Raw genomic sequence first — 25,836 nt, 5'->3', positions numbered from 1 at the left:
TCTTCTGATTCAGTGAACAGTAGCATCTCTAGGAGGGATATAATGTCTGAACAGCTTTATCTGCTTAAAATACTGTTGAATATGTAGCTTTCATGCTGGAAGTATTGCTTAAGAAACTGAAGGAACATTCAGTTTACTACTAGTCTTGGGGTCCATATGTTACATGGGAGATGCGTGATTGATTTCTTGAGTATTTTAAAAACTGCAAGAAAGCTGCAGCCAATCTTCCACATTTTTTTTAATCCCCTGTAGGATAAACTGTGTGTGTGTGTAAAACTAATGAGCAATGTTGTTAGGAGAACTTACATGGGCAACATTTAAACGTCACCTTCACAAGAACACACATGCTACTCTGAACCCACAATTACATTTCTGTTAAAAAAAAGAAAAAAAGTAGCTCAATCACAGATATCCAGCATAAATGTGTAGCTTGACTCTCAGCATTTAAATAGGATTCCAAAAGAGCAGCACACCAACAAGCTTCTAATGCAGAAGAACAGAAAGCTTTCTCATGTTGAAAGCAGAAACAGCTGGTGTGATAGCCTCTTGTTTTAGACACTTAGGGCTTATCCAAACGGAGAGGGATAATCCACGGTTTCCATATTTGGTTTGTCATCTGATAGTCCTCACTTTGCCTTTTAGTTCGCTCTTTCCCAATTAAAAAAAAGCTTTTTTGCACCCGCACATGCAGCGGTAAGACCCCTACATTCTTTTCACTTTTTCCAAACTCCGCCTCTAAAACCTCCCCCTATCAACCAGTTGGTCAGCAAAAAAATGACATATGCTCCTCTCCCCCTTTGCAACGAAGCACAATATGGCTGTAAAGTTCTTGCTGCGGAAGGAAAGGGAGAAGGAGGGGGGTGGTCCGTTTCAGCCTGCCTCTGGAAAGGTTTGTCAATTTCATTCTACTGGCTGGGGTTTTTGCTTCAAATCATTTTGCTGGGGGAAGGAAAGGAAGAGTGGCTCGGTTTCCAGCCAGATGGGCGATAAATAAATCGCAAAAATAAAAAATAAGAAAATAAGGAGTGGGGGGTGACAGGTTTCTTGCTTTTTTGGAGAAATAAGTGCAATTGCCAGCATGTGTATCTCCTTAAATATCCATAAAGGCAGAAAAGCATACATTCATTTAAGCATAATATCTCAAAACTGCTGGTTGGTTTCACGCCTGCCTCCAGAAAGCTTTCTCAATTTCATTCACACATCCCTCCTCCTCCTCCCTTTCCTTCCCAAGCCAAATGATTTGAAACTAAACACCCAAGGAGTAGAATGAAATTGACAAAGCCTTCTGGAGGCAGGCATGAAACCGACCAGCAGCCCCTTTCTAGCTTGCTGTGCATTGCAGATCTCACCCAGAGCGGCCGCCCAGTTTGCAGGCTGGCAAAAAATAAAATGCATCTACACAGTAGTTGCAGACACCCCCCCAACACCCCACCATTGCGATGATTGGTTCAATTTTCCCGAGCTTATTCTCGCATATGCGCAAAAGTGCAGATACGTGATTGGCTGGAATGAGGAGAAGGGGCTAGGGGAAATGCCCAAGAACCACCCATCAGCTGTAAAGTCCGCGGTATTGCATCCTACCTCCTGAAGGCACAGCAGATGATTCCCGATTTTAAACAGCAAATCGCATTTTTGCTGGTATTGCAAGGAGCGGATTTAACATCATTTGGACAACCGAAAAATAATGAACACACATAGCGGGCGTGTCACACATTTTGCAGTCATCTGGATGAGCCCTTAGAGAAGGCAAGAGATCTGATCTAAAACCATTAGTGAATACTCAGTTTAAAACACAAATACTAGGCATCATTTCTGTTCCCAAGACAGGTGTAGAACAGCAGTGGTTTTCCTCTATTGCTGTAATCAGGATCAAAAACTGCTAAGAGGCAGGGCAACCCAGGAAATAATAGTTGCTATGCATCAACTAAAATTAAATGACAAAATAGTAAAAACGATGCAATTAATCTGACGTGTCACAATTCACAAAACTGCAGTAACTGACTTATGTACCCCCATCATCAGCAGATACGGAGAATAGATTAATATCAAAGGCGTACAATAAACAGTTTGTTAGGGACCAGTGGATTTCAAGTAAAGAGTTTTTTTTCTCAGGGGTAACTGAATGAGCTTCTTTTAAACAGTCCCTAAGAAGAAACTGTTTCAGTTGCTCGTAAGGGGTCAGTCTTGTTACTTGAAATGCATTGGGCATTATTGTGCACCTTTGATGTGTGTCCTTGTTTTGGTTTCCTGTACTGGCGCCTTCCCTCCCTCCCTTCCTCTAAGTTTCTTTTCCCTCTCCAATCCATAGCCTACCTTTACCTTCTATCATTGTTTTTGACAGCATAAATCTGTTATTGGGATCTATTGGGATCTATAAATCTGTTATGAGTCTATTTTAAAGGCGTAGCTGGGAACAAATATTATGATTGATTTAAACAGAAAGGTATAGTTTTAACAGAAATAAGGGTAAATTGGGACCCCAAAATGTTAATTTAAATTTCTATTTAAATACCTGTTTCTATTGTGCTATCAGAGAGCCTTGGAGGATAAAACAGAAGAGATGCATTGATGAAGCACTGGGCTCTAAGAGAAGAAAAACCAAACCAAAAATGCCTAGATGAAATACTGGGCTCATAATAAATAATGGGAGGGGTCCAGCATACCCCAGTAGTCTTAACAGGGTTGCCCCAAGAATGTTGCAAATAAGAAATCAGTGTTAAAAGTTTTCATTATGAGAATGTTAACTCTTGTGTCAAGATGAAGCCAATTTATATGAATTGAAAAGAGGATGGAAGGATTAAATACCACATGGCAACTAATCTCTTAACTGTTGAGTGCTACCTAGAGTGTAAAGTGGTTCAGGTTTGCTTAAAAGTTTTACAAATTTTTAAACAGCTGCAGTAGTTCACAGCAGCCCCATTAATATAGGATGGTGAAAAATAAATTGTAGATGATCACCTTAATCAATTGTGGGTTTAAAGCCATGTGCTTTCTTATATAGGTAATGACTGAGGCTGCTAGCGCTGGATCAGTGTCATAAAACAAAATGGGGGTAACAAAAACAGCAGCAAGAAGTATTACTAGGATTAACTTGGAAGTTTGCAGGACCAGAAAATTATAGCAGAGATTACATCATGGCAACCCTCACTGTACTGTGCCACATAGTTATGAACACAGTCAGTTGGCAAATACGAGAAGTAACATTGGCAATTTTAATCCCACTTGGTTTTGCAGAAACTTCCATGGATATGATTGTGTTGTGTCTGGTAGTTGTGAACAGAGATTGTAACCAAAATTGAGTGATTTTATAGTGGTAGCATATCTCTCTTCTCTTTCCATCGAATAAACCTTTCTGTACAGTTGCTTTTCACTATGTTGGTGGAGCTACAGCTGTTAGCTTTAGCTGGGCTTGTCTGAGAGACTTGGACCATTTTATAGGAGGGGCGAGGCATTGACATTGGCAGAATAATCTGTGGATAAATCAAAGATCTGATAATGAATGAAGAGACAAGTATGTTATTTCTGTGGTTTCCCCAAAGGAAGAAAGTAGTGATACTAGTTCCATTGGGAGCTTGAAAGGAGAGCTGAGAAGAAAAAAGAGAAACAGATGAATCTCCATCTTCACTCATCATTCCTTAGGAGATTCTGGATTTGTATTTATAGGGAACATGATATAATGATAAAAGTAGTTATTTGTCACTTGCTATCAACTCTGCAAACACTGTAACAAAAAAGGTACACACCAACTTTTATTTCCTCTCTTGCATTTGTATCCCACCTTTTTTCCATCATGGAACACAAGGTGGCATATGGTTCCCAGAAGATAAGCTTTCCAGGCCCTGACCTGCTTAGCTTCAGCTAGATGGTGGCCTCAAAGGCCTTCAGACCATACCTTGGGACTTTAACATCTCCCATAAGTGTTTGCTTTTCTTTGTTTTGTAATCTGTAGTTTTAATTGTGTGAAAGCCACAACATTCTGATGATCGCATAGTGCATTTTGCAGTTTTAAAGAACAATTTGCTTTGTGGAACTTGGTCTGTTTAAGCTTGTTCCAGGAGTCCAAGAAACCATGTAGCATGATCCTAAGCATATTGACTCAGAAATAATATCCCAATAAGTTCAGTGAAGTTTAGTGAATGTTCATAGCAGCACAGCTCAAGTTAGGTAACAATTCTGGTTTACAATTTGATGGCTTATAGTACAGTTGATTGCTAGTGATTTTGATTTTCATATAGCAGCTTTGTAAGGATGCCAGCAGGGGTTCCCAAACTGTAGTCTGTGAGCTTCATTCAGGTGGTCCATAACATTAAATATTCATATTGATATTTACTTGTGTTTTTATTGCTTCTATATTGAATTTATTGTATTAAAATTTGGTTCTACAGAATTCAAGCTGTAATAGAATAAAATACAGTATATACAAAATAAAAGAATCAATAAAGATAGAATTAAAAATCATACAGCATTTAGCGCAGCACATTACAATGGCTACATCAGGCAGAAAAATTATTAAAGGGTCTGCCCTCAGCAATTTTCAAGTGGCTATTGGGGGGGGAGTGAGTTTGGGAACCACTGGTCTAACCTCTTTTTAGTTTTAGTTTGAAATTTAGAATGAAAGCATAACTAAGTTGTGTTCTTAAGGCAGTCTTCAGTTTTTAGTTCTGTTGCAGAATTGTTTAATCACATTTCCAGCTATTGCTAATTGTAACTAGTTGTAGACATTTAGATCACTAATATTTTTATCAGTTGAGGAAAAATGAAATGCTTGTCAGCTGAGTAAGTACACAATGCATTAGGTAAAACCACAGTTAGTTTTCATTTCTCCAAAGTGACTGTTTATATTTATATTTTTAAAAGAAATCAAATAGCTTACCTGAATCCCTTAATTGGGTTCCAGAATTTTAGATTCATGCATCCATGAGGCATGTTGAGAGCTGAGAGTGATGAAGCCGGTTGGGAGATAGCTAAAATGCAAGTGACAGAAAACTTGCTGCAAGTATAACCAAATAGAGGGAAGAGCTCATTCTTAAGCTTACTGTGTGGTGGTTAAAAAAAACAGTACTTTTCTGCCACCATCTAAGCAGTGCTGTCCTGTGGAGCTTTTTTTTCTGTGTGGCTTGAGGCCTGCTTAAACATGGTCCAGTTTAGTGACCCTCAGAGGCATTCTGTGACTTATTTGCAAAGCACTTTGAGGATAAAATGGCTTATATTGCCTGTGATTTGAACACTTCTCTTGGAACATTACTGTCAAGTGCATCACTGGGTCAGTGGTTATTGGATAAATATCAGTTGCTGAAGCCTGAGGATGTGGGCAAGGTTCTTGATCTATCTAGTATATTATACAGCCACATGAGTGGCTGTATACTCTAGCCAGCATGGATTTTTCACATTCCACTGTGTTAAATTGAAAATATTCCCCATGCCGTTCTGCTGTTTCCCAACATCTCATTTCAAAACAAAATCTTTAAAAACATATAGTTCCGAATGCAGAAACGCTTGCTTAACAAGCCTCTGAGTTTTTATGGCAATATACAAAACACTCGGAGAAAATCTATAGTTCAAAGTGTAAAACAAGAGAAAAAAAATTCCAGACCCCTGTTGGACTTATTTCTGTCAGTGTTCTCATAATTTGTTGAAATTAATTAAAAATCAGCCATGGTCACAGAGTACCTGTAATTCTATTACTGACCTTACCCCATACTCCAACCTTCATCTTTTGCAGTTCAAAAGTAAAAAAAAGTTCTGCATACTGATTTTAAATTAATTTAAGCAGTTTAAAATTGGAGTCTATGATAGCGCAGGCATGCTCTGTAAGAAACAACTGTCAGTGTTCTAAAAGCCAGACTAACTGTTGCTTGGCTTGGCTAATCAGAGCCCCACATCCACACCAGGCATTTATTCCACTTTAAACAGTCATGGCTTTCCCCCAAGAATCCTGGGAAGTGTAGTTTGTGAAGAGTGATGAGAGTAGTTAGGAGATTCCTGTTCCCCTGATTGAGCTCCAGTGACCAGATTGGTTTAATAGTCAGCCCCTCTTCTGGGGATTATAGCTCTGTGAGGGGAATAGGACATCTACTAGCAACTCTCAGCACTCTTCACAAACTACACTTCCCAGGATTCTTTGGGGGAAGCCATCACTGTTTAAAGTGGAATAAATGTCTGGTGTAGATGTGGCCAGGACAGCTTTGGTTTAAATTTGGGTGGAAGACTACTTGTGTCTGCTGTGGAATAAAAAGATGGGGGAAACCTGGAAAAATAATGATAATGCCCATTGCCCACCCACTCAATCTCCTCCCTTCCTTTCCCCTTCCTGCCCTCCCCCTCTCCTCCCTGCCCCTCCCCCAGGTCAGTTTCACCTGTCCTAAGCATGGTTGTACACGAGTAAATCCCACTGAACTCAATAAGCATGTAAATGATCAAACCTACCCACTCTTCCTTCTTACTCCTATGCCCTTCCTCCTGCCTCTACTTTCCCCCTCCTGCCCCTTCCCCCTCCCCTGCATATCCCCTCCCCCTTCTTCCCCCTCTCCTCTCCCTTCCTCTTTGAAGTTTTTTTAGTGTAAATTATGCAAATTGTTGCTGTACATTACATATGCACAGAAACAGAAGCAAAAGAAAATGATTTACTATAGGAAACGTCACTAAAATTGCAACGTAAATCAAACATATTTAAAGTGGCTATCTGAACTATATCAACTGCGGTGATATCTAGACTGGCCTCCCAGTCATTTCTGGTACCCATACCTCGATTTGGTTTATTGGTCTCCTGTCAATTTGTGTATTAAAAAAGGTAACACTGTACACTAGGAACAGTCTTCCCAATCTGGTGCCCTCTAATTTTTTTGGACTATAACCCCCATCAGCCTCAGCTGGGTTGGCCATTGATTGGGAATGATGAGGGGCTGTGGTCCAGAACATCAGGAGGGCATCAGGTTGGGGAAAGCTGTCTTAGATAATCAGACTGAATCTCAGATTTACTTTTTTTTTTCTTGCACTACCCTGTCACAGGGCAGGCTTGAAGCTGAGTGAGTACAGTCCCTCTGTTACAATCCCTCTGTTTGGACCAGATTAGGGCCCATGAAAATCCTTTAAGTGCAGTGGTCACCTAGGCCAGGGTTGCAGATCTTGATTTGCCCAGGGTAAGTAGCAGTTTTCCTCAAGCAAGAACGCAAGTAGCTGGTCAGGCAATGCTTTTGGCTTCATGCCAAGTGATTGTGTGCTGCCATTTTAGTCTGCAGGTACGACTTTTACCCCCCACCCCCCTGAGGGACTACTCTTTTGGTAAGGCAGATATCAAACCAAGGGCACCATGGATTGTATTCAGCAAAGTCCTACTCGGAATAGACGCATTGAAACCAATGAAACTCAGTCATGTCTGTTAACTACAGTGGGCCTGCTATGAATAGGACTAGCACTGAATATCACCCCATGTATATAGCCTAAAATGTTGATGCCCAATCCTGATTAGTTGGTTAAATGCTCTAATGTGGTGTGTCCCTTAGCCAGGAAGAACAGTAGAACACTTTGTGGCTAGCTGTGTCTTATCTCTGGCTTGCAGGGGTGGGGCACAATTGTGCTTTGCTGTTTCCATACTTTCTGACGGTTGTGGAGACGGCTAGGCAGAGGTGCTACATTAGCATTCTGCCCCAAGACACATTTGAGGATGCAGGCATGCAACTCCTTGGTATATTATCTTCCTCTGTGCTGGTCTGTAGGGTTGGGATGGAGGGCAGACCTGGGAGGTGTAAGGACTAGGTGAATGGAGCAGAAGGTGAAATGTCACCTACCACTTTTGCCATATTTATCTAAGTCTGCATTGGTACAGTTCTTCCCTTATGTTCTGATTTGAGTCACTAGTTATATTGACTACTAGATGATTTTCCAGTTGCTACTTTACTTATTCCATCTAATTTTCTGGGCAATGCTCGGTACCTCAGGGAAATTTCCCACAAGAAAGGAAAGACAGGCAAACCTGGTTTCTTCTATATTCACTGTCTAGGAAGAACATTTGGTTTGGAACCAAGGACAACAATAGAAATGTATCACATTGTCTATGGTATCCTAATATTCTTAATAAAACCTACCAACATTTATTTAACATATTAGAAATATATTAGTTCTGTGGCTGGAAAAGTATTTGAATAGGTTTTTGGGAGCTGGTACCAGGTGTGTAGATGCCAGCCTTGCACTAGACTGTGAAACCTTCAGTTCTTAGTTCCAACATCAAATTTCTAAGAGTTCAAGCAACTATGTACTACTATCAATAGCAGAGTAGTCTTTGTGCACCAAAACAGTTGCATATGCAACTTAATATGAAGGACTTGAAGCACAGTAAATGTCATTTCTTTTATGTTTTGGTCCTACAGTTGCTTCTGGCATTTTATAATTTGGTGTGGATTTGTGTTAAGCTTATGTTAGCTCTGTTATGCTTGCATTTTTTAGATTACACACTTCCCCCCAAAAGAGATTTTTATCTTAACCTGCTTTGAAAAGTATTAAGTAAATTATGTGTACACCAATATGGGCTTCAAGAAGAAAAACAGTATTTCTTAATAGAACTTAGATGGTGTCACTGATTTGTTAAAAAATATTAACCATCTATTTCTTCATTTGTTTCAATCTTGCTGTCATTAAGATAAATGTAGCTTTATTTACCTTTGTTTGTCTGTCTTGTCTATCTAATCTATCTAACTAGGGGGGGGTTGCCAGAGAATTTCCCATTCTCTACTTGGATTCTCATGTTGTACCTTGTACCTCTCTTCACACAAATAAATTAGATACTACCCCCCTTTTTCAGGGGCAATCTAAAGCTTGGTTCATTAACTGTAATATCTTAAAGGGCTTAGATTGTTACATACTGATTCTGTGTATGGGCGGAAGTTTATAGCATTGGATGTAAGTCTTGGTACCGTCTCGGAGGTACAGGGAATGCCTTTTCAGTATGGTTAGACTGAAAGGGCATGCTCTCAGTCAGCTGCCTTTTGCCATTGCTACAGTTGCAGCAAACCTGCTGGTGTGGAGATCTGGCAGGGAAGGAAGGTTCTTCTTATGCTTCTCTGCTATGATGTCAGCTTTTCTGCTTCTTAAAGCAGTGATTCTCCCACTGTGGGCTTGGCTTGGAAGGTATGTGTGTACAAAGTTCTAGGCAGGAATAGAACCTTGAGGCATGTAGAGCATTCTTCCCCTTGCCATTTAAGACATGGGTGGGTTGAATCTACCCTCCTTGCTGTCTTTTCTAGTGTTAGTTTTAGATTAGTGCCCTAGCCCACAGATCTTCATGCACAGCAACAAGCTGCGTGCACGTTATTATATGGAAAAATCTCTGCACACTCAGCTGTGAAATGTATGATTGATACTAGATTGGGCTTGGAGAAGAATAAGCTCAGAAGGATGGCATAAATTCAAACTTTGTGGGACACTGACATAGCACTTGAAAGGAAAACTGGTGGTAAGTCTGCTCGGCTGAAAGGCATGAATTAGATATTGGCAATGGGGCAAGGTTTAAGCATGTCAAGGTAGCTAGTATATCTGTAGAAATACGTTTCAACACAGACTGTAGGAATATGTCCAAAATTATGCACTTAGAAAATTTTTGAGCAGTAGATGCTCTTAATGGTTAATCAAGTCCCTTATGGTTAATGTGAAGAATGTTTAGGTGTACTTACTTCATGGGCTGTTAAGTGATATGTTGATCTTGCTGGACCACATGCTGACTGGGCTTGTCTAGGGAAGTGTGGAGCTAAAAGGTTACAGATTAACTAGGATTTAACCTGTTGTATAGTGCTGTAAACAACACTGCTTTGCTATTATGTTGGCCACTGCAGGAGCTTGCAGCATTCCTAGATTCCTCCTCCTTCAGATGTCTGAAGTAAGAATTCATAAAATGAATGATTCCATGAATTGAGCAGTGTATGTGTTTGATTTAGAACACTTATATCCCATTTAATAGCCATAAGTGGCTCTCAAAATGGCTTCCATAAGATTTGCACAATACAATCACACTACAGAATCACAGTATTTCAAAATATGACTAATTTTATCAATTTTATTGTCCCCTTTAGGATGTGTCTAGTTGGAGGCAACATGAAAGGTTAGAACAGATGAGTCTGCCAGTCTGTGTGTGTGCCTTCTGGTGTTCCTATTGTTATTCATGTATTGGAAATAGGCTGGGGAGAATATTGTTTGGTCTGCATTTTAAAGTGAACCAGCCAAATTTGCAGTTTCTGGAATAATACATGGAATAGAACATGGTTACCAGTTGGACTGTGCACTTTGCCAAAGTCTGCAATGCCGTTTTGGTTCAGAAAAATCCATACAAAATACATGGTTTAGGGGGAAATACATACAATTTAAATACAATTTTTGGTGCTTTTAACAGATTTAGGATTGACTGCATATAGAACTCATATGGAATGGAAATGGATTGATCCATCCGTCCCTTATTGGAAGGCACACAAGGCAGTCATCTTGCTTGCAGCTAAGCAGATCTGGATCTGGTCAGTGCCTGGATGGGAGACCATCTGGAATCCCATGCATTTGTTACTTTATTATTAATTTCAGTTTAGAATTGCTTCTCATGAGGCATCCCAAAGCAATTTACAATACAGTAGAAACATACACAGAACAATTGCATATATAAAAACAGCTAAACTATTTTCATACATAAAAGCTATTAACAATAATTATATATATGAAAACAATATAATACGACACACATATAAAAGCAGTTCAAATCCAATACAGATACCAACTGGGATAAAATTCTTCTCTTAGAAGGCTTGTTGAATACAGCCACAAGAGTGGCTGTATATTATAGCCAGCATGGATTTTTCACATTCTGCAATGTTAAATTGAAAATACCCCCAGTGCCATTCTGAGGCTTCCCATAAGCTCATTTCAAAACAAAACCTTATAAAACGTATAGTCCTGAACTCAGAAACGCTTGCTTAACAACCTTCTCAATTGTCATGGCGATACACAAAACAGTCAAAGAGAATAGAGAGTTCAAAGTCTAAAAAGAGAGGGAAAAACCCCAGAGCCCTTTTGGACTTTTTTCTGTCAGAGTTCTCATAATCTGTTGAAATTAATTAAAAATCAGCCATGTTCACAGAGTACCTGTGATCCTATTACTGACCTTGCCCCATACTCTGACCTTCATCTTCTGCAGTTTAAAAGTGAAAAAATGCCTGTCTGATTTTTAATTAATTTAATACATTTTGCACTGAACTGAATTATAATGTCGGGCATGCTGAGTAAGAACCAACTGTCAGTGTTCGAAAAGCCAGACTCACAGATGCTTGGCTTGGCTAATCGGGGCCACACCCACACCAGACTTTGATTTCACTTCAGCTTCCCCCAAAGAATCCTGGGAAGTGTAGTTTGTGAAGGGTACTGAGAGGAGACTCCTATTCCACTGACAGAGCACCAGTGGCCAGAGTGGTTTAACAGTCAGCCACTCTGATTAAAGGTCTATGAGCGGAACAGGGTGTCTCCTAGCATCTCTCAGCACTCTTCACTAACTACACTTCCTAGGATTCTTTGAGAGAAACTATGACTGTCCAAAGTGAAATAAAGGCCTGGTGTGGATGTGGCCAGGGGCAGCTTTGGTTTAAAGTTAGGTAGGAGGCTACTGTAGAATAAAAAGGTGGGGGAAACACTGAAAAGCAATGATACTGTTCACAATGCTATCCTTTTGGAAAAGAAAGGGGTTTCCTCTCTGCCTAGTGCCCACCCACCCAATCTCCTCCCCTCCCTGCCTCTCCCCGGGTCAGTGTTGGGCTACGACCTGGGAGACCAGGGTTCAAATCCCCACACAGCCATGAAGCTCACTGGGGGACCTTGGGCCAGTCACTGCCTCTCAGCCTCAGAGGAAGGCAATGGTAAAACCACCTCTGAATACCGTTTACCATGAAAATCATATTCATAGGGTCGCCACAAGTTGGGTCAACTTCAAGGCAATCCATTTCCATTTTCAAACATGATTGCACATAAATAAATCCCATTGAACTCAAAAAGTATGCAAATGATCAAACCCACCCTCCCTTCTCCTCCCTCCTATCTCCTTCCCCTTGCCCCTTCCCTCCCCCTTCCTTTGCCCCTCCCCATCTCCATCCCCTTCGAATCCCCTCCTTCCCCTCCCCCCCATGGTTAGTTTTACCTATTTTAAGCATGATTGCGAGGGAGTAAATACCATTGTACTCTATAAGTGTGCAAATGATCAAACCAGCCCTCCCCTCCCCCTTCCTTTGCCCCCCTCCAATCTGCTTCTTTCCCTCTCCCTCCCCCATGGTCAGTTTTATCTATCCTAACCACGATTGCATAGGAGTAAATCCCATTGAACTCAGTAAGTAGGCAAATGATCAGACCTGCCTTTCCCCTCCTTTCCCTCTCCTCTCCCTTCCTCCTCCCCTCCCCTCTTCCTTCTTCATGCTCCCCTGCCCACTCCAGCCCTCCCTCCCTCCATCCCCCCCGGTCAGTTTTACCTATCCTAAGCATGATTGCATGAGTAACTCCCACTGAACTCAATAAACATGCAAATGATCAAACCTGTTCTTCTCCCCTCCTCCTCCTGCCTGCTCCCATCCCCCTTCTCCCCTCTGCCCTTCTTCCCCTCCCCTGTCCTCCCCCTCCTCCCCTCCCCGTCCTCTGTGGTGATCTTGTTTTAGCAGGGAGGAACTAACAATATTAAGACAGTTGATATAGTTCAGATGGTCACTTTAAATATGTCTGATTTACTTTGCATTTTAGTGAGGTTTCATTTTCTTTTGCTTCTATTTCTGTGAATATGTGAAGTACAGCAATATTTTGCAAAATTTACACTAAAAAGCCCTCCAAAAATAATTATGGAATAATTGCACTGACTATTCTGCAGAATAGTCTCCAGCGGACATCGGGAGTGTCTCAGTTAGCCCAAGATAAAACAGTGGGAGGTGAAATATATTCTAGCAAAATTCTAGGTGTGCTCTATGTTTTTAAGACCTTGCCCACCTTGCCTTAAATGAAGTGGTTTAAACATAGCAGGCTGAAAACATGCACCCTCTATTTTCCAATAGCTAGAGTCATTGCTTAGGTAGCAACATATTGTAATCAGTCTGATTTTACATTAAACTGCAGTTTCAGATTCAACTGTTAATGCACTCAAAATAGAAATAGAACATAACCTCCAATTTGAAACAGAAAAGGCTGTCTTCACCAGTCTTCACCATCATATGACATTGACCAATAAGAAGGCTTTGAAATTAATAAAAATAAGTTTGACACAGATTTCTAGGATGAATAATGAGGGAAATAAAATTTTCTAGATTAGATTCCCTGTAGAAACGTGCAGGAAAGAAGCAAAGTAAGACGAACAACAAACATACACAAATATAATTATCGATCATTGGAGATGGCAAGTGTTGCCACCACTCACCATATGCTCAGAGGCACATGTTACCAAATTCTTCCAAGCTACACAGCAAGTGGATTGGACTGTGAAAGACCAACCCAAATTGTGTTTGCATTTGACAAATTTGTAGGGCAGTCCAATATGTCAGAAAGGAGATCAGGTCTCTTGCTCCCCTGGTGCATTCATTATAGCTGCCCAATTTCCCTGCATTTTAAGTTTGATAGAAATATCTGTGGGCTATAGGTACGTTCTTAAACCGCAAGGGGTTTTTTGCCTCTTAGTGAATATATATCACCTTGAATTCCATGATGAAAGCAAGGTGGGAAATAAATGTAATAAAGTATTCTACAAAACGTTTCTGTAAGCACAGACACGTTATGTTAAGTATATGGACTTAGCTTTGTTTTCAGTTGAAGATGTTAAGTTGTGTGCTCTCTTCATATTTCTAAAAATGTCTGGCAGGCTGTTCCTTTTTGTATTAATGGGACTTTTTGCTTACAGAATAAAAGTGTTTATGTAGGAATTCAGTGGAAGCTTGCAATTAGCTGCTTGAAATGTACTTTGTTGGTTGGTGCATATGGCCTAAATGTTAGTGCTTCAAAGAGATGCCTGCCTGCATATGAAAGAAAAGTTGTGTTAATAAGGGCACAACTCTTTGTTTGTTAGGCCTCTCATTTGGAAATGAAGTTTCTTACAGGTGTTGTAGAAGGAAAAATCCTATCTATTATGCTTATAGTATGAACTAATTTATTTGCAGGAAATAATAACAAATTGGAAGGGGCAAAGTTGACTTTATGTCAGAGCAGCTGTTGTATTACTTCAAAGTGACATCAGTTGTTTAAGATGCTGAAACAGCCATTTGTAAATCTGAAGCAAGTGTAGACCTGCAGTCTTCTTTCAGATGAATTATATTCATTCATGTTCTTAAGGTTGAAGATGAAATTTAGAGACCACACAACCAGCCTGTGTTTAGTCTTTGTGTTGAAAGATGCCAAATACTTAAAAGTACAGCATTTCCATAGGCACAGTTTCTTTTGTACTCACAGACGATGGAGTCTCAAATTCCAGAGGCATTACATGGGTAGTTTTAATGAATTAGTGTCTGGTTTTCCTGCAGCTGATGTGACAAGCAGCTTTATAAGCTGTTTCCCATCAGTCCCTGCTTTCCAGTTCTTTTGTGTCTTCTGCTTGGATGAAACTGATGAAGAGTTTGGTTTCTACAGTAACTACTGCCTGCAGGCAGCTTTCTTTCAGTGTTCCTTTCAGTCTGTGCAAGGATGCTGTGTTTGGTTTCTTTGGGGCTCCTTTCTGTGGTAGTCTTGGAGGTTTAAATTTTATATGGTTTAATGCTGCAAAGGATGGCTGGAGTTATAATTGTGAGCCAAATACATTTTCAAGAATGGGCTAAAGCTGTTGTTGTTGGTCTGAAATTCTTTATATTGCTGGTAGAAAAAATTATGTAAGCTAAAATTGTGGGATGGCATGCGTGTAAAAGTACATATTGCACTAATATAGTGTAGGGCACATATCCTTTGGAATTCCCTCCCCTTAAGATTAGACAGGCGCTGCCATCTCTATTATATTGTTGCCTACTGAAGACCTTCCTCTTTCAACAAGCCTTTTAAGTAGAGACCTTGTCCCAGTTGGCATCTGTGTTGGAATTGCTTTTTAATATGTTTTTTAAGCTTTTTTTTAAAAAAAGATGCTTTTAAAGCTTTTTAAAAAAGAGATGTTTTTAAATATGTTTTGTTTTAATATTAATGTTAATATAATAATATTTTGTTGTAATACACTTTAAAGTCTGTTTTTTTATGTTTTAGAATGTTTTTAGTACTTTTGTTTGCTGCCTTGGGCTCCTACTGGGAGGAAGGGCAGGATATAAATCTAATAAATAAATGAAGAGGGAGGAAATTTTATATTGTTTATGCAAGAGCTGGTAGTAGTCTTACTTTCAGTCTAAGTAAGAACTACTCTGCTGAATCACACTAAATCTCCCATCTAGTCTAGCATTCTGCTTCCAGCAGTGGCCAGGTACTTTTTGGAAGTTTACAGCTAGGATTTAAAAGAGCTGCCCTTTCCTGTTGTATGTCCCCACCATCTGGTATAATGCCTCTGAACCCAGAGAATCCATTTATCTGTCATGGCTAATACCTTTTGATAGATAAAATCATGAAAGATGAATCTAATTCCCTTTTAAAGCAATCTAACACAGTATTGCTGTATGTTGTGGCAATAAATCCCTTAACTTAGTTAAGCAGTGTGTGAAGCACTTTCATCTGTCTTGAACCTATTCAGCTTCATCAAGTAACCCAGAGTTCTAATACTGTGAGAAGGAGAAATGTTTTCTGTATGTACACTGTTCATTTTTATGTTCCAGCCACTAGATTGTTCAGGTTGCTGACTTCTGCACTTCTGTAGTTGTAAAATATCTGTTAGAGATAGCCTTTTTAATATTCAGATAAGAAAGCAGTTATGTGTGAATATATGTGTTTATATTATTGAAAAATATGAATGATTATTGATGACAACTCTAACATACTATGCCCTTGAAAGAGCAAATTTCAAGATGCATCAGGAATAAGGAATACAGTATTTTATACACCTATTTCTCTCTCTCTCTCTCTCTCTCTCTCCCTAACCAATTTATTTATTACATTTATACCCCGCCTTTCTTTTCATGATAGAAAACCAAAGTGGCTTACATATGGTTCCCAGGCGGTCTCCCGTCCAGGCACTGACTGGATCTTACCTTGCTTAGCTTCAGCAGGGAGCTGGCCTTACGTGCCTTCAGACCATAACCTTGGACAATGCCATTCAGCTGTTTGAGCATCCACTGCTTGTCAGAGGTAGCTTGAACAAGTTGCCTGGATTGCAGTTATGTTTTGAAACTTCCTCCAGAAACACGAGATCAGAGCAATAATTTTAAAAACTGGAATTCTTGAAATTTTATATATATATATATATATATATCCTTGTATGCATGTAGTATGGATAGTTTCTTAACATGTTTTAGACCTGTACATAGGACTAATGTTTTTGAATCATTCACAGCCCTTCATAATGCTATGCTACTGCTCTGACTGCCAGTTTTTGGTCTTTATTTCTATGTTCAGGTCTATGTGTTATGACTTTTTTTTAAATACAGTACTGCAAATAGTAATATGTTTTGTAACCTGGTGATGGTTAGACATAATGCTTTAAAATTAACATTTGACTAGGGTAAAATAGTGCTGATGTATGCAAATAAAATTTTATATCCTACCAGTTTAATAAGTGTATTTTGTTTTTACTTTGCAGATGTACATTCAGGTTTCCCAGCACAAACATCAAGATAACATTTACAGCTTTGTCCAATGAAAAAAGAGAAAAACAGGAGTCCCCGCAGTCCCCAGTGAAACCTGTGCAACCCCAGATCTCTCCCCTAACAATAAACATTCCAGACAACATGGCTCACCTGATCAGTCCTCTCCCTTCTCCCACAGGAACCATCAGGTATTTAGACTTTGTGCTATTGCATGCAGGATTAATACAGGACTACTGAATTTAATATAAAGCCATACATCGTTCAGAATTTTCATTTATGCAATAAAGCATGGAGCTCAGCTCAGCCTGGGAATAAACTATAGATTTGTAAATTCCCTGTGGCCACATAATCATGCTGGTCGACTCCAGTACAAGGGATCATTCAAGGCCAACTAGTAGTGATGATTCTATCCACCTCTTTTGGTATGAGTATGCCCCAGTTATATATAAATTGGGTGAGAGAAGGTGTCCTGTGCTGACCTTGATAGTAGGCTCATGGAGCTTTCCATGGTACTGTCTTGCCCCAAGTGAGGAACTTTCCACATAGTCCAAGACTGAACTGAAGTCCTTTCAACCTTCTGGGCAAGATCACCCTTCCAAAGCTCTTTCCCTTTCTTGAGGAGTAGAAGACCTTAAAAGGACAGGCCTCTAGCTTGAAGCCTAGTATTCCTCCTCTCATGCACTTTCCTTTGCGCTAGTTGCTTGTGCTGATGGGCCAACATGGGGATGCAGGTTCCTGTTATGGAGGGAGTTGGTTCCTTGGGCGGGTTCAGACTCTGAGGTACAGACTCTGGAGAGTCTGATTCTAGTATCCCTGGTTCAAAGGTCCCTGATCCAGTGGGTTTGGGGGCTGGGTCAATCTCCAGCATTTCTGCTTTTGGTGCTGCTTGTCTGATAGATTAGGCTGACTCCTTTGACACAGAGTGGATGTCCTGACAGATAGTCCAGTTTTAAGAGCGAGAGAAACAGGATGGTGAGTGCTGGATCTCTTCCATGATGACAACTTCCCACAGCTTCTACTCTCTAGTGCTTTTCTCCCAGCCAGGGTTGCTTCTGCTTCTAGACCCATGCTGAGAGAAAAATAAGAACAGCAGGGAGGTAAAGTGTGGATGTGGAAGGAAGGCTCTGCAATTTCCACTCATATACCCCTTTTGCTCCTAAAATTGGATCCCTCTTATATGTGATTGGGGCAAACCTGAATTTAAAGAGAGAAGTCTACTGCTGTTGTGTCCAGTTTGATCTTCCAAGATGTGAGGGTTTACAAACTGTTGAACTTGGAACACTGCATGAGCCAATTATTTATACCTGCTAGGATGCCTGGGAACAATTTAAGAACCACTATGATGTTGGCTTTGTGATAACCCAATAGCTGATTTTATTTAGGTGGTGGGTATGTTCAAAGAGATATGGTTCATGCAGTTAATGTAATGACTCTGTTTTAACCTTATAAATATTTTGTTGGGTTGTATTGATAATTTGATTAATTAAAAAACATGAAATGTTCAAATTTTTAACAGCTGCTAAAATTTTACATTCAAATGGCAGTCAATGATCTCTACTAGGGAATAGGTGGATAAGATCTGGCAAATTGCTAAGATGACAACTCTGGCAGCACAAATATAAAGCAGGGGGAGGGGGAGCCCAAAGTTTTTGAGAGATATTGGTTGGTCATTACATAAACAGATAGAGGTGTTTTTGTTGTGTTAATTTTCTACTCATTCAAAATTTTAACTGTCTTCACCCCTATGTAGTACACTTCTAGAATTAGGGGTTTGAATCCAATTAAGTCATTGCATGAATGGAACAATTTCTGCTCATGCAACAAACTTTTCCTCCTTCTCTGCACTGCCCCCAAATCTGCTCTGGAGGTGCAGAGCTTGGAAAAGTTACTTTTTTGAACTACAACTCCCATCAGCCCCAGACATCACAGCCACTGGATTGGGCTGATGGGAGTTGTAGTTCAAAAAAGTAACTTTTCCAAGCTCTGGTTTGAGGGAGTCCCTATAACAGATTTGCGGGGAGCACATGGAGGAGGGGAGACGGGAGGGAAGTTCCATTATGGAACCAGAAGTCATTCTGTTCTTGCAGTGACTTAGTTGAATACAGCCCACTGTGTTTTATGGTAACACTATAAAAAAAAACAACTAAAATCAAAAGAATTAGTTTAGGAATAATACTAGCTTCAGCTTACAAATCCTTGTTTTTGTTCTGGGGGCCTCCTTGATAACCCTGGCACTCAGAGTGTCTTCTCTTACTGGAGGCTGGCCTACCACTTCCTTGCCTTGGAAAAGTTTTGGGACCCTAAGGTAGGGGAAGGGGATAAGATGATGAGAGGATTGAGGTGCCTTGCGACAGCTCAGACTGAATTCTTGTAAGACCCAGGGGTGTAGTCATCCAGGGTCTCAGGGGGTCTTAGACTCTTTACTTTTTTGGGAGCCAGGTCCCAGCAGGGTCCCTATGTCTCCAGCATCCTATGAGCCAATCAGCATGAAAGGGGAGTGTGTTAGCCACTCAGAAGAGTCTTCTTACTTGCTTCTTTGTTGTTTCCTGCTGATTGCAGCCAATCAGAGTGAAAGGAGTTCCTTTTAGTTTCCACTTCAAACAGCCATGTTGTGGAAAATGAGAATTCTCTCATTGCAGAAGAAGAGACAGTGAATCCTGAAGGTAGCATCCCATCTACATCATCAAGCAGTTTGGTAGCAGCAGGAAATAAAACCTGTAGACATTGAACTCAGTAATCCAGTCAATATTTCTGACAGTGAGAAAGACCTCAATAGAATGACCCTAATAGAGAAGCAGAAAGCAGTATTCAGGCCTGGCCAGATTATTCTATAATCTTAGAATTTGTATAATTTTAGAAGGGGGTATAACTGTGACTATCATGAAGGGACTCTTCACTTCTAAATTTGCCAGTACAGCACTGGTAAGACCTCAGCCCTTTGTGAACATTCACTTAGACCACTTATAAAGAATTGACCCCTTTTTGGAGCAAAAGCTGGGGTGTGCAGACATTCCTAATTTCAGTTTAACTAACTCACTTTCACCAAGTATGCAAAGCAGTTTGGATAGCATTTTAAAAATTATTTAGGCAGCTAGGTTGTGCAAAGTAGCCATGTTGGCTTTGTGCCAACAAAGATAAATTTTAAAAGGGGCAAAACTGTGAACTGAACTGAGACATTGTTTGGAATCAAGATTTGTGTGAGCAGTATGTTCAGTGAAAACTCTGTATTGCTGATTTAAACCCAGACACTGCAGCTTCTACATAACAAGTAAGGATCATAGTATTTCAATATACAGTGCCTTGCAAAAGTAATCAGACCCTTCATCAGTGCTCTCATATTACTGAATTACAAATGGTACACTTTTGAAACACTGAAACTCAAAACAATTATTGTAAGGTGACATTGGTTTTATGTTGGGAAATGTTTCTAAGAAACATAAAAAACTGAAACATGTTGCTTGCGTAAGTATTCAACCCCCACACATTAATATTTGGTAGGGCCACCTTTCCCTGCAATAAAAGCTTTAAGTCTTTTGGGGTAGGTATGTACCAGCTTTGCACACAGTGTTGGAGGGATTTCAGCCTATTCTTCTTGGCAGATTTGCTCCAGGTCATTCAGGTTGGATGGATGTCACTTGTGGACCGCAATTTTCAAAGAGCGGCACAGATTCTCAATGAGATTGAGATCAGGACTTTGACTGAAATGAAATATCCTACAGAACAAAATTATAATGTACCATTTGTAATTCCATAATATGAGAGCATTGGTCAGGGGTCTGATTACTTTTGCAAGGTACTGTATCTATTGCAATTGTCTTTGTGTTGCCTGGAGTGTGTGGGTTGTATCCAACAAAATAACTGAGCTTATAGAATGACTTCTGCTCACGCAGTGGAACTCTCCTCCCCCTTTGTGCCCATGTGAACTCACCCCCCCCAAATCTGTTCTCGTTTCCCCACAGTCCTCCAGAGCATATAGGGGGGTGGAGAAGGAGGAGAAGTTTCATTGTGTGAGCAGGTCATTCTGTTAGCGCAGTGACTTCGTTGGATACAACCCTTTACAAGGCTTTTCCACTTTACAGCATTAAAACTAGTGGTCGTAATTACTTTGAAAACAGTTTGAGAATAGACACTACATTACAAAAGCTGGTGTCTATAGGGCCGTGCATGTAGCATTCTATGCATATGATGCAGCTTCTTATTGCCCCCCATTCTTGTTGCAGTTTTTCATCCCCCCTCCCCCCAAAAAGCAATAGCTACTCCTGAAAGCTGTGGGGAGGTGGAATGGCAAGGTAATGTGAGGTTCTATAGCTGGAAGGAGAAATTAGCATCACACAGTGTGGTTGCTTACAGACACCCTGGAATTTTCTTTTAAATTCTACTACGTTAAAGATATGATTCCAGTTATTTGGTCAAAGTAAAACATGTCCAGCAGCTTTCAAGATACATATATATAAAATCACATGGGTTGATTCTTGGTATCAAAACAAACATTCATCCATACAAATTCCTATCTGAACAAAACATAAACAACATCTCAAGAGAAGCAATTTTGACCATATAATCTTTCTCATGGGAGAAGCGAATAGAACTTCTGTATGTTATCCTGTATACTTACATGAACCAGGTAAAAGGAGGATCCAGAGATCCCAACATTTTCCATGGAACTTTTAGTTTAATGGTGATGCCAAACTTTCTGTATTTAAAGAATCAAAATGCTTTAATTGTCAGAGATTTGGTTTAGTCATGTGCAAATTGGGCTTGTAGGATTCCTCCTCAAAAGTTCTTTCCTGACAGTAATGGATAGAGCTGCATAAGTATTATTGAAACGGACTATATTACCTGATAAGATCTGTATTAACCAGTAGGCTGCAATGTTTGAATTGACTGTCTGAATATGTGCCACCGATTGATTGGGCAGTACATTTTAAAATAATAATTTTACATAAGTCCTTTTTAAAAAAAACTAAACATGTCAGGCACCATCTTAGAAGAAGCAGTCCCTTCTGTGTTTCACAGCAAAGAATTCATTTTTTAGCATATTGTCTGCATCATCTTAAAAATTTTTCTCTCTTCAAAACTATTTGTAGTCACAGGCAAATTTAGTTACTTTTTGATTGCACACGATTAACTTGAGATTCCTTTTAATTGGGTGGGGGCCCTATTAAACACCCATAGGCCAGAATCAAAATTTATGTGACTCCATGCGCCTCTTGCACATAGGAACTTTGAAACTCTCCACCCCACTTAAGCAGCAGCTCCCAATCAAAAAGCCTCATCCCAAGGCTGAGAAGCCTCTGGAGCAGAATTGTATTAGTGTTTGTTACTAGAAAGAGATATTGCCTTTCTTCATGCACATGAGAGGAAGCTCTTTATACTCACACATGTAGATAGAGGTTTGGAACTCGCCGATGATGTTTTGCTGAAAATTAATGGAAAATGGAGCAATTGTGTGGGTTTATTCTCTATCTAATAATTGGCTTGACAGATATTTGACTGTTGCCTGGATAGTGGTTCTATGCAGAGGAGAGTACCTGCATGGCATGCAAAGTGTTAACAAATTAATTTTAAAATAAATTTTGCTGAATTTCATTTGAAAAGCTGATTTTTTTACATCAATAGTACATTTTAGAAGTGACAAATTCAGCATTTGTAATATTTTTTTAAGAACATAAGAACATAAGAAGAGCCTGCTGGATCAGGCCAGTGGCCCATCTAGTCCAGCATCCTGTTCTCACAGTGGCCAACCAGGTGCCTGGGGGAAGCCCGCAAGCAGGACCCGAGTGCAAGAACACTCTCCCCTCCTGAGGCTTCCGGCAACTGGTTTTCAGAAGCATGCTGCCTCTGACTTAGGGTGACAGAGCACAGCCATCATGGCTAGTAGCCATTGATAGCCCTGTCCTCCATGAATTTGTCTAATCTTCTTTTAAAGCCGTCCAAGCTGGTGGCCATTACTGCATCTTGTGGGAGCAAATTCCATAGTTTAACTATGCGCTGAGTAAAGAAGTACTTCCTTTTGTCTGTCCTGAATCTTCCAACATTCAGCTTCTTTGAATGTCCACGAGTTCTAGTATTATGAGAGAGGGAGAAGAACTTTTCTCTATCCACTTTCTCAATGCCATGCATAATTTTATACACTTCTATCATGTCTCCTCTGACCCGCCTTTTCTCTAAACTAAAAAGCCCCAAATGCTGCAACCTTTCCTCGTAAGGGAGTCGCTCCATCCCCTTGATCATTCTGGTTGCCCTCTTCTGAACCTTTTCCAACTCTATAATATCCTTTTTGAGATGAGGCAACCAGAACTGTACACAGTATTCCAAATGCGGCCGCACCATAGATTTATACAACGGCATTATGATATCGGCTGTTTTATTTTCAATACCTTTCCTAATTATCGCTAGCATGGAATTTGCCTTTTTCACAGCTGCTGCACACTGGGTCGACATTTTCATCGTGCTGTCCACTACAACCCCGAGGTCTCTCTCCTGGTCGGTCACCGCCAGTTCAGACCCCATGAGCATATATGTGAAATTAAGATTTTTTGCTCCAATATGCATAATTTTACACTTGTTTATATTGAATTGCATTTGCCATTTTTCTGCCCATTCACTCAGTTTGGAGAGGTCTTTTTGGAGCTCTTCGCAATCCCTTTTCGTTTTAACAACCCTGAACAATTTAGTGTCATCAGCAAACTTGGCCACTTCACTGCTCACTCCTAATTCTAGGTCATTAATGAACAAGTTGAAAAGTACAGGTCCCAATACCGATCCTTGAGGGACTCCACTTTCTACAGCCCTCCATTGGGAGAACTGTCCGTTTATTCCTACTCTCTGCTTTCTGCTTCTTAACCAATTTCTTATCCACAAGAGGACCTCTCCTCTTATTCCATGACTGCTAAGCTTCCTCAGAAGCCTTTGGTGAGGTACCTTGTCAAACGCTTTTTGAAAGTCTAAGTACACTATGTCCACTGGATCACCTCTATCTATATGCTTGTTGACACTCTCAAAGAATTCTAATAGGTTACTGAGACAGGACTTTCCCTTGCAGAAGCCATGCTGGCTCTGCTTCAGCAAGGCTTGTTCTTCTATGTGCTTAGTTAATCTAGCTTTAATCATACTTTCTACCAGTTTTCCAGGGACAGAAGTTAAGCTAACTGGCCTGTAATTTCCGGGATCCCCTCTGGATCCCTTTTTGAAGATTGGCGTTACATTTGCCACTTTCCAGTCCTCAGGCACGGAGGAGGACCCAAGGGACAAGTTACATATTTTAGTTAGCAGATCAGCAATTTCACATTTGAGTCCTTTGAGAACTCTCGGGTGGATGCCATCCGGGCCCGGTGATTTGTCAGTTTTTATATTGTCCATTAAGCTTAGAACTTCCTCTCTCGTTACCACTATTTGTCTCAGTTCCTCAGAATCCCTTCCTGCAAATGTTAGTTCAGGTTCAGGGATCTGCCCTATATCTTCCACTGTGAAGACAGATGCAAAGAATTCATTTAGCTTCTCTGCAATCTCCTTATCGTTCTTTAGTACACCTTTGACTCCCTTATCATCCAAGGGTCCAATTGTCTCCCTAGATGGTCTCCTGCTTTGAATGTATTTATAGAATTTTTTGTTGTTGGTTTTTATGTTCTTAGCAATGTGCTCCTCAAATTCTTTTTTAGCATCCCTTATTGTCTTCTTGCATTTCTTTTGCCAGAGTTTGTGTTCTTTTTTATTTTCTTCATTTGGACAAGACTTTCATTTTTTGAAGGAAGACTTTTTGCCTCTAAGAACTTCCTTGACTTTGCTCGTTAACCATGCTGGCATCTTCTTGGCCCTGGCGGTACCTTTTCTGATCTGCGGTATGCACTCCAGTTGAGCTTCTAATATAGTGTTTTTAAACAACTTCCAAGCATTTTTGAGTGATGTGACCCTCTGGACTTTGTTTTTCAGCTTTCTTTTTACCAATCCCCTCATTTTTGTGAAGTTTCCTCTTTTGAAGTCAAATGTGACCGTGTTGGATTTTCTTGGCAATTGGCCATTTACATGTATGTTTAATTTAATAGCACTGTGGTTACTGCTCCCAATCGGTTCAACAACACTTACATCTCGCACCAGGTCCCGGTCCCCACTGAGGATTAAGTCCAGGGTTGCCATCCCTCTGGTCGGTTCCATGACCAACTGATCTAGGGAATAGTCATTTAGAATATCTAGAAACTTTGCTTCTTTGTCATGACTGGAACACATATGCAGCCAGTCTATGTCCGGGTAGTTGAAGTCACCCATTGCTACCACATTTCCTAGTTTGGATGCTTCCTCAATTTCATATCTCATCTCAAGGTCTCCCTGAGCATTTTGATCAGGGGGACGATAGATCGTTCCCAGTATTAAGTCCCTCCTGGGGCATGGTATCACCACCCACAACGATTCTGTGGAGGAGTCTGCCTCTTTTGGGGTTTCGAGCTTGCTGGATTCAATGCCTTCTTTCACGTATAGAGCGACTCCGCCACCAATGCGTCCTTCCCTGTCCTTCCGATATAATTTATATCCAGGGATAACCGTATCCCACTGGTTTTCTCCATTCCACCAGGTCTCCGTTATGCTCACTATATCAATGCTCTCCTCTAAGACCAAGCACTCCAGTTCTCCCATCTTGGTTCGCAGGCTCCTAGCATTAGCGTACAGGCACTTGTAAGCAGTGTCTCTTTTCAAGTGTCTTTGGCACTTGTGGTTAGGCCTGTGGTAATTTTGCTCTTCTGAATTTATATCCTGTGCCCCTGCTCTCACAATGCCTACTTCTAGGCCTACCCCTTTTAAAATTTCATCATTTCTTTGGTTTTTATCCCAGGGGGGAGGTTTATTCCGAACCGGACCTTTCTCAGCTCCTGTCGGGTTTCCCCCCTCAGTCAGTTTAAAAGCTGCTCTGCCACCTTTTTAATTTTAAGTGCCAGCAGTCTGGTTCCATTCTGGTTCAAGTGGAGCCCGTCCCTTTTGTACAGGCCCGGCTTGTCCCAAAATGTTCCCCAGTGCCTAACAAATCCAAACCCTTCCACCCGACACCATCGTCTCATCCACGCATTGAGACTGCGAAGCTGGGCCTGTCTGGCTGGTCCTGCGCGTGGAACCGGTAGCATTTCAGAGAAAGCCACCTTGGAGGTCCTGGCTT

At 40.5% G+C, this 25,836-nt stretch overlaps 1 protein-coding gene across 2 annotated transcripts in view; it reads left to right on the top strand.

Annotated features, from left to right (window-relative positions):
- The window catches only part of FOXK2 (forkhead box K2), a 60,762-nt gene that overhangs the window by 6,812 nt on the left and 28,114 nt on the right, over nt 1–25,836 (top strand). For both annotated transcript variants that reach the window (XM_061616555.1, XM_061616554.1), the window contains exon 2: nt 16,685–16,879. In XM_061616555.1, the coding sequence (XP_061472539.1) occupies nt 16,685–16,879 (195 nt within the window). The remainder of the gene's footprint in view (nt 1–16,684; nt 16,880–25,836) is intronic.

The sequence above is a fragment of the Rhineura floridana genome, chromosome 3 (genome assembly GCF_030035675.1).
Source record: "Rhineura floridana isolate rRhiFlo1 chromosome 3, rRhiFlo1.hap2, whole genome shotgun sequence".
Taxonomy (NCBI): domain Eukaryota; kingdom Metazoa; phylum Chordata; class Lepidosauria; order Squamata; family Rhineuridae; genus Rhineura; species Rhineura floridana.
This window is presented reverse-complemented; position numbering and strand designations above follow the sequence as displayed.